The sequence below is a fragment of the Sceloporus undulatus genome, chromosome 1 (genome assembly GCF_019175285.1).
Source record: "Sceloporus undulatus isolate JIND9_A2432 ecotype Alabama chromosome 1, SceUnd_v1.1, whole genome shotgun sequence".
Lineage (NCBI taxonomy): Eukaryota > Metazoa > Chordata > Lepidosauria > Squamata > Phrynosomatidae > Sceloporus > Sceloporus undulatus.
The window spans coordinates 66985690-66995811 of NC_056522.1; the positions used below are offsets into that span (position 1 = coordinate 66985690).

Below are 10122 nucleotides of genomic sequence, written 5' to 3' on the forward strand. Positions count from 1 at the left end.
ATTATTATTATTATTATTATTATTATTATTATTATTATTATTATTATTATTGGGCCATCCATGTACATGGCACTTTACAAAGAGAATAAAACATTTGTAATTATTTCAATAATTTACATATTACAATAGAATACTAAAATAAAATATCTAATATAAAAGGATTCTCTACTGGGGAAAAGGTGCTCAGTTAATCTGTGAGGCTCCTAGGGACTTAATAGCTTGTTTATCTGAATACTTTCAGATAATGCCATTCCTTCAGGGTTTTCTAGTAAATACCAATTCATCAGAAAGACCCTTGAGGTCCTAAAGTCATTTTATGTTCACTGCTCTTGGACTGGAAATAAACTATATCAAAGTGTGTTGAAATGAGCAAAATTCAATTTTTGCTCAGCCATGTGACTACTAAAAAATGTGAGTTCAGGGCTAGAATGGGACTTCATATTCCCCTGACATAACATTTTAAGAAACTGGTCCATGCATAATCCTGATTTTATAAAACTTCCACTTGGAATTCTACCTGAGTCTAAACTATGGCAATGAGGTGAGCAATCTTCATTGGACTACCCACAAACCCACATACTGCCTTAAATGAAGTTTATATTGCTGTGTGTGATCTGTATCATGAGGTGAAATTAAAATCTCAAGGTATACCATGGGCTATGGATGCATTCATATACAAATATTTGCCCAAACGTATGTGCAACTTCGCTTGATACCAAGATCAAAATGTTTCATGTCTGTGAACAGCTGCTATTTGCAAGTCAAAGGAAACTTCAAATTAAAATCCTCACAGTAAGGCAAACTACTGTGTACATTAGACAGTTACAACTGTTATAGTATTTCATGTTCCTATATATCAGTGTGAAAGCTGGACAGTGAAGAAAATTGGCAGGAGGAAAAATCAATATGTATGAAATGTCATGCTGGATGAGAATTCTATGAACACTATGGATTACCAAAACAATCAATAAATTGGTCTGAAAGCATAGCAGGCCAACACTCCCATTACAAGCCAAAATCAATATATACAGTACGCCTGTGTCATACGTGGGCGCCTTTTACACGGCTTTCAGCTTATGCTAAAAGCTGCACAATGGAAGTTGCAATGGTGCACGCACCTGTGGCACACACGCTGCACCACACTTCATGCACGAGCCCCATTATTTTCAAAGGGGCTCAAGCATACACACTATTTGCCTTATGTGGAGAGGTCCAGAACGGATCCCCACACAAGGCAAGAGGCTGTCATACTTTAGACATATCATGAGACAACATGACTCACAGAAAATGTAATACAGTGTGCCCTTAATTACGTGGGGATCCGTTCTCCCCCCCCCCCGTGTAAAGCAAATACCGCCTATGCCCAAGCCCCATTTAAATGAATGGGGCTCGTGCACATAGTGGTGTGGCAGCATGGGCACGCCACAGGCACACACTGCATTCATCCCTATGGGATGCGCCACCCCTTCTCCCTGTGTGGCTTTCAATGTATGCTAAAAGCCGTGTAAAGCGCACCTGCGTATGATGCAGGTGCACTGTAGTGCTCAGTAAAGTAGAAGGGAGTAGTTAAAGAGAAAGGTCATATTACAGGTGAGTTGATTCAATCAAGGAAATGATAGCCTTGACTTTGTAAGACCTGAGTAAGACAGCTGATGACCATGGCTCTTGGAAGTCTCTCATTGATAGGTCGTAAGTCAAAGTCAATTTGATAGTAAATAACAAGAGTTTACAACTAATTCAGATCTTAGAATTTTCAAAAGTTTTAGATAGATCTGAGCACTATTCACTCTTGTCCAAGCTGAGAGAGTATTACATAAACTATATTGGGTCAAGAAATGAGTAAATGAAAATGACTCACTGTGTGTTTATGACAAGTCTATCCCACTGTCCTTTAATGTCATCTTCTGAAGGCTGTTCTGTAATGTATAGACCATCAAATTCCAATTTCCTTGCAACTTCTTTTTCTCGTTTAAATATAACCAGTGGTACCTAAAAATTAAACACAAATATAATAAAATTTAGTTTAAATTCAGTGAAGCACTTACAGCATGTTTTAGATAGATGGCTGCTGAAAAGCTAAGACTAAACTCTTAAATGCATATCTATATCTATATATCTATATATCTATATCTATAGCTATATCCTTTTTTTCCTGGAAACAGTGGAACCAGTGGTAAACTACCAGTGATAGTTTCTGTCTGCATTTTATTCTCAATCATTTTCTGGTTCTTCAGAAGTTCCTTTGTAGTATTTCCCAATTTCTCTGTCTTTGCACTTAGTTTCTTCATTTCCATCTGTAACCCAGAAATATCCTTAGTAATTTTATCTAACTGTTTGCCAAATGTATTTAGTTCCCTTTGCATTTCCTCTTTCACCTCCTTTCTTGATGTTTTAAGTTCTTGTTTCATCTCAGGATTCATTTCCTCCTTAAATTTTCTAAATTCTTCAAGAAATATTAAAGTAGGACCAGAAGATTTTGAGGCTGCATCAGTTAACCCTCTTCTTTGCGTCATAGATATCACTTGGGCAGTTCTTTTTGCTCCTGAAACCATCTTTGATGATTAATTATAGTATTTGTCACAGATGTATTCTTATTTCTAATTTTCCTCAATTATTTTAACCATAGAATTATAAATTCTCTGTTCAGGTCTAAAACCGTAATAATAAATCAGTATAGTCAATAATGTCTATTGTAATCAAATATAATTAATTTGTCATATCCAATTAAATATATAGCACTATCTGTAAATATACAAATCATTCAATGTCTGCTAATTAATTGTAATACCTGTAATAAAGAACTCTTAATTAATTTTTATGTATTTTTCTATATCTTTAAATGTAATATATTTACTATGGGTGTACAATATCAACATTTCACAATTAAAGCAATCCCAATTTCCTTAATTAATACTCAGTTAGTTACCTTAAATTAATTTCACTTAGACAAAGAGATCAACATGGTGCACACTATCTAAAACAAACATTAGTATTACAGCTTTGGTAGACATATGTCACTTCCTTCTCCACTTACTTTCAAACAGTAGTACCCAATGATGCAGAAAAAGGAGATGACTGTATGTAGAATGGCTAAAATACGAAGTGTAGGTTCCATGTAGCCACTACTTTCTTCAAGAACATAGTGCACAGTAATGATTCGATGTGATGGGGTTTCCAGGCTGCTTAGCTTGTTGTTTTCAGCAATATTAACCACAGGGGCCTCCTTTTCTTCAACCACTGCAGATGTAGAGACCTGTTGAGGCAATTTGCAGTGAGTGAAATAAACAATTTTCTATGAATGCCATACTTCTACACATTTCACATACAGACATTTGGAGGTGAGTTAAGATGTAGAAGCAGGCCCATTTCAAAGCAATATGAATGGTGGTAAAACTTTGTAGAGGACACATGGATAATGTCCTATCCAATGTTATGTTCTTCTATATTGCTGGTTATTGTTTTGCTGAGAAATACTCAGTTCTTTTGCTTTATACCAATGTGGGGAGAAATTTGAGGTGATAGCATTTGTTACTGAGAAGCATTGCAACAATGGCTTGTACATAAACATTTTGTTGGTGTTATCTTAGCACCTTGTCAAATAAGACTTATTGTTTCAGAAGAATGTATAGAGTAATTAGGGGGAAATGCCTTCTTTTTAAAAAATCTTTATTGAGGTTTAACACAATTACAATAAGAGAGGATATCGGGATGGGGGAAGGGAAAGGGGAGGGAAAGGGATGTATATATATTTATCAAATTAAACGTGTCTTTTTGTATAACAACACTGATGTGCTGTATATACCACAAAAATCCATTTTAGCCTTAGGTTTTTCCACAATATCTATCTCTGTAAGGATACAAAGAGCTGGTAGGTTTCTAAAAATAAAAATAAAGTTCTTCAAAATCGTCTACATAAATCTGTATCTATTCTTTAACCCACATTTTTTCAGTCATCTGCCATTTGCTTTTAAATTCTTGGCTTGTTTTCCCTATCATGTGCATAGTCAATCTGTCCATAATAAAGTAATCATGTACCTGTTCTTTCCATTCCTCAATTGTTGGGATCACCTTGGATTTCCAATATTTAACAAACTCTATTTGTGCAGCAGAAATCATGCATAATATTATGCTGATTACATTTTGTGTCAATTTAACTTGGATAATGTCTACAATATTTAATAAGAAAAATTCTGGAAGGAGGGAGATGTTAATTTTTAATACATCTTGCATTTCTGCATGTATTTTTGCCCAGTATTTTTTTTTTTTTACTTTATTGCATTGCCATGTGGTATATGGTACTGGTTTTCCCTTCACATTTCCAGCAATTACTATTGTGTTGTTTATTTATTTTAGCGAATCTGGAAGGGGTTAAATACCATCTATGAAAAATCTTTAAGTAGTTTTCTTTTAAAGTATTGAATTAATGAATTTCTGGTTATTTTTCAAAGTATGTTCCCACATCTCTAATGGAATTGATCTTCCTCTATTTTGCATCCACTTGATCATGCATTCTTTAATGGGTTCTTCCTTTAATTTGACATCCAGAAAAGTTTTATAGGTTTTTTTTTAATAAATCCTTTTACTCCTCCCATTAAGATTTTATCAAAATCCTTCCATTCATTTTCTATTCCAGTTAATTTTATATCCTTGTTAAATCCTTCTTTTATCTGCAAATGGTTTCCCTTCTTGTTCCAACTGTGCTCTGGATTTGATTTTTATTGCTTCTTCTGTGAATATCAGCAAGTCTTCATATTTGATCCAAGATGTGGTACTTGGATATTCATTAAAGTGAAAGGCTTCTTGTGGAAAAGTCCATTTATGGATTTTTGAGTAAAAGAAGTTTTTATACTGTTTCCATACTTTAAATAAAGTGTTGCGAATAATGTGCGAATTAAATTCTTTATCAATAGGGGGAGTATTGTAACACAAGTATGAATGCCAACCTTGTTTCATATTAGTGTGCTCTCATTCTAATGGTTTTTAATCATCTAACAAAATCCAGTCTCTTATCTACAGAAGACCACATACATGCATTGTAATATACCTCAAAATTAGGAAGCCCTGTTCCACGTTTTTCTTTTCTATCTTGCATTACTACAAATGTAATTCTCGTTTTTTTTCCTTGCCAGATAAATTCTGACAGATCCTGTTTCCACCTCTTAAATTGTTGTTTATTCGTTAAGATAGGAAGGGATTGAAATAAGAATAGCATCCTCGGTAGGATAAACATTTGGATCATCGCAACTCTACCTAATAGTGATAGGTGTCTGTTATTCCAACGTTGGATGTCTTTTTAAATGTTCTTCCATGTATTCTCATAATTGTTCTTGTATAGATCTGTGTTTTGATTTGTATTTTTTTTTTAAAGAAAAAAATGCCTTCTTGACCATTAGGCTTCTGCCATCCTAGCCAAGCAACTCATGAAATTAATATTCTAAAGTCTTAGTGAGAAATATAATCCAGTCTTGAAGCATGCTCATTTGAAGATAGGTGTTAAGGTAAACCATATGAGGATTTTCCTCTCAGTCTTATGTGTTCTAAGAACCTCTGTCTACCTGAACTCTTGAAAACATGGACTAGTGTCCAACTGGGTTGTTGCTTTGGCAGAAGCAGTCTGTCTGCATAGAATAACACAGAAGCAAGATGTTTGCACAGTTTTCACCAGTATTCACACATCCTGAGGTGTTTCATAAAAATATTATGTGTAGAAATATACATATGATTTTATAAAAAAATGGTGGTGTTTATGAAAAAGCACAACCATTACACAAATAAAACTCACATGTGTTTCTAGAAACAGTGGGTAGTGACACATTTAACACAGAATCCCCACTGTTTTGCAAACAAATGTGGTGTTGGTGTTATTGTGTGCCTTCAAGTCATTTCTAACTTATGGTAACTCATGTAGGGTGTTTTGTTTTGTTTTGGCAAGTTTCTTCAGAGGGGTTTTGTCATTGCCATCCTCTGAGGCTAAGAGTGTGTCACTTGCCTGAGGTCACCCAATGGGTATTCAAGGCCTTAGCTGGGATTTGAACCCTGGTCTCCAGAGTCATAGACCAACATTCAAACCACTACGCCATGCTGTATTTTGTGAAGAAATTGTGTTTGGTACAAAAATTACAAAAATTCATCACACAAAAAAAGCCCATATATTTCTGCACAAAATTGTTTTCCAATACTCTGTAGGATGTGCAAATACCAGGAGAATATTGTACAGAAATATTTGTTTCCTCTCACAGAACTATGGAAATTATTCAACCTTGTATGTAAATAGTTAAAGGGTCACTTTTGTTCTATGTGAGTTGTAACCTTGGAATCAATTTACTATTTTCGTTGTCATCCAAAATGTCACTGTGTATAGTTTAAAGGGTCTAAAGTTAGTGTCTATGTGTTATGATCACTTATTTTGATATGGTGATCAAATGAAATTCAAAGAAAAAAATAACAAAATCAATCAGAAAAGAGTTTAATGACATAAATATCTCACACATCAACAACTTACTTCTATATTAACCTACAAGAATCACACTGCCACAACTCCCAAAATGGTCTCAAGTACAAAATAATACTAAAATCCCAATTTATAAATTAATTCATTTACATCTCAGTGGACAAAAACTTATAACTTGAAGGATTTACCTTATAGAAGAGAAGAATGAAGTTAATGGCAAATGCAACAAACAAAGCCAGCATCCTCATATTGTAGAAATTCCGAGCAAAATAATTCTGAAAAATAAGCAAAAAAGGCTAAACATACTAAATATTTAATGTCTGAAAAAATAAACTAGGGAATGTACCATCCTGACATTGTTGATGATAATGCTAAAAGTTTTCAGATTTTTAAAATGTGTACCTTAAATGTCCTTCCTCCAAATTATTTTTAAATATTGATTTACAATTTTGGTTGGAATTACTTGCTTAATTTACATACATTCAGAATGTGTGCTTTAGTTTAAACATCACATGTAAAAATGGAGAACTGGAGAGGTAGAAAATTTCTTTTGCATGCTTTGGAACAGAAAAAGAGGAGACTTCTATTTCCAATTAATAATAAATAACGTTATACCACCTTTGTGCCACCAAAGTAATACACAACAGCATGTCTAAACTAAGATAATAATAAAATAAACATGTAAAATAAGTAATAAACCTAAAGAAGCAACAAACTATTAATAAAAACTATTAAAATCTTGAAGACAATAACACTAACATTTTGCAGTATTTTTGCACCCCCGAGACCTGTCATGAGAAAATAAACATCTTGCTGCAAGCATTCAGGCGTGAAACAATGCACAAAATTTAAAATGTTAAGAGTTAAAAATGTGCATAATTGGAAACATGTTCTAGTCAAAACTAAAAAAGTTGCAAAAATGTTGTGTAAATTAGGTAAATTGTGCAAATAAACATGCAAATTATGAACATGTGCCAAAATGCTAGCTGCACATCTTGCAAACTGAAATGAAATAAAGTCAGGAAGAAAATACAGTGGGATTCAGAGAAACAAGAAAAAATTGAAATTGGGAGATTTCCACATCTTTAATGTCAACTTGGAAGAGACATCTGTACAACAACTTTAAAAAACCCTATCTTCTAGATTTTTTGAGAAGGGAACATTAACTTCTTTAGCCAGTTGAGATGGATTTTGATTTTTAAATAATCATACATTTTATGGAACAGCAGCCAAATAGAGAAATCTACAAGCTTTCTCTTGCTCAGCCATTTTCTTCAGGGCTTTATAGCAAAATCTTAAGGTTTGTATCTCTAAATTTGCTTTGCCCAACTGAAGAAAAGTTTTGATCCAGTAGAGCATTTCTGCCGGTGAAATAAGTGAGAAGAAAACTAGATAAAAAAGTAGTTCCTAACTTCCCAGTCCCCCTCCTTTCCACCTCCAATAACATTTACTCTGGAAGGATGCCCCACCCCCCAAGAACACCATGGGAGATGACACAGGGGTCTTCAGGGTAAGGAAAAATCCCCACAAAAGTAATTTCTCACAGCTTTCTGCAAGCTGGTATGTCTTGAATAGAGCTCTGCTCAGGAAATGCTCCTGCTGGTGGGTACAAACTCCAGACCAACTCATATTATACATGTGACATATTAGACTGCAGATTACATATTCCACTGAAAAGGGAGACATTACAAGAAGCTTCTGTTGGTATGCAATAATTTTCTTCCAGAAGGCCGATTCTTGCGTTTCTGGTTCACCATGCCTGTGTTTATGACGCTGTCTTTGCTTCTGTTTTTCTTTCTCTTCTTTTGCTTTCTCTTCTTTTTCTCCATCTTCTCCTCTGAAAACCCAGATTACCCCAAACAATACTGTAAGTCACCCTCTACTAATAAAGATTTAATATCTCAATAGGAAACTAAGCAAGCTGTGACAGTCACATGTTCAATGGGAACATTCCAAAGTATCCTCTTTCAGATACTTATGTACGTGAAAATATCATTAGAAGAAAGGGGTGATATGAAATGTATAAAAAAGAAAATACAAAAACACATAATATTCCACAATGTAATAATGAATCTGGCAGTGAGAAGAAAATAAATCACAAAGGCGGGTTACAAACCGCCAAAAAATACGTATGGAATACGTATTAGGGCTAGGAAGGGGTGGCGCTTACGCACTCCCTAACCCTAGTACGTATTCCATACGTACAACATGGCGGCGCCCCTTCTACATGGGGGCCGCCATGTTTACGTATCGGACGCTGTGCGTCCGCACGTGTCACGGCGTCTATGATGTCGCGAGTCCACCCCTGGCACCTCGCAACGTCATAGAGGCGCCGCTTAAAGAAGCTCCATTTTGGAGCTTCTTTTTTGCTCTGCAAGGGAGCCGCACGGTGTGGCTGCGACGGCTCCCTTACAGAGCAAACGGCAGCGGCAGCAGACTGCCTCAAAGCGGCGGTCTATAACCCGCCTAAGTGTATCACAAAGGGAAAGGACATTGCAAAAGCAATATACTGTATATACTCATGTATAAGTCTAGAAATTTTAGTTTAAAAATTGACCCCAAAAACCTGGGTTGACTTATCCATGGGTTAATGTAATTACTGTACTTTAACTCCTATAAAAATGGGAACCATTCCCTGGCGAAAGGCAAGAATGTAATGTGTCCTGGAAACACTGACCCCCTCTACTCTAAACTCCATCCAGCCTTTAAGGTAAGCCAAAACAGTTATGCCTGCCAGATTTTTGTAAGTTCTTTGGCATTGTCTCCCATTGCTTAGATCCTTTGTTGTAGATCACTAAGTTTTACCATCAACTTATCCATGGGTCATATAAAAATCCATAATTTTGGCCCCCAAAACTGCCCTCGACTTATACATGAGGTCAACTTATAGTCAAGCATATATGGTACACCACATGTAAGGCTCTTTGCAATAATGATTACTAAAAAAATCACTATGAAATGCTTTGTACAATTTAACTAGTGTGACACACTTTTAAGATAAAAATATAAATGCAAATAAAGTTTCTTGACTAAACTGAAACCTTAAAACACCAATTTGAAATGAACACCCATTGATTTTACTCCAAAATAAGAATGCATACTTGATAAGTGAATCAAACATGATTTAGGTATTTGTACATACTCTGCTTTTTCATGTTCAAATTTAGTTTCTTCTCTTTCATCCGTTTCATTTTCATTCACCTTCTGCTCCTTTAATGAATAAAGCATATCCAAGTAGGTAGAAAACAGTATCACAATGTTTTAAAACTCATTCTTTTAACAAATAAGGCATAAAAATAAAAATAAATCAGAATCCTAAATACTTAAAAAAAAACCTTATACCATCCCATTACAGTCTGTAAAAAATGAAAAATTAGTTTAAGTTGCAGAGGATATTTTCATTTTATAATTAAAAAAACATTTTAAACAATTGGCTATAAGGGGCTCTACAGACCGCCCGTAAGGGTTGGCCTGCAACCACCCATCTCACACCAGATTGGGATCATGGCAACCACACTCCACAGCCCTGACATGGCCTTTGCAGGGCTCAAAAAGGAGTCAACTCAATTCCGCCCCCATGTCAGCCTTAATGGCCAGTGTGTACAGGGCCTAAATCTTAGAGATAGTAAAGCTTTGACAGTTCAATGTGATAATAAAGACAACAAAGTCTG

The 10122-nt window shown here is 35.1% G+C and overlaps 1 protein-coding gene across 4 annotated transcripts in view; it reads right to left on the minus strand.

The window, feature by feature from the left end:
- The window catches only part of RYR2 (ryanodine receptor 2), a 406736-nt gene that overhangs the window by 16683 nt on the left and 379931 nt on the right, over nucleotides 1-10122 (minus strand). For 3 of the 4 annotated variants that reach the window (XM_042470214.1, XM_042470205.1, XM_042470232.1), the window contains 5 exons: nucleotides 9594-9661; nucleotides 8141-8288; nucleotides 6640-6726; nucleotides 3035-3253; nucleotides 1859-1989 (listed from right to left, as the gene is read on the minus strand). In XM_042470214.1, coding sequence (XP_042326148.1) covers nucleotides 1859-1989; nucleotides 3035-3253; nucleotides 6640-6726; nucleotides 8141-8288; nucleotides 9594-9661 — 653 coding nt within the window. Of the gene's footprint in view, nucleotides 1-1858; nucleotides 1990-3034; nucleotides 3254-6639; nucleotides 6727-7995; nucleotides 8289-9593; nucleotides 9662-10122 lie in introns of those variants that run through there. The other variant, XM_042470222.1, reaches the window with a different exon arrangement.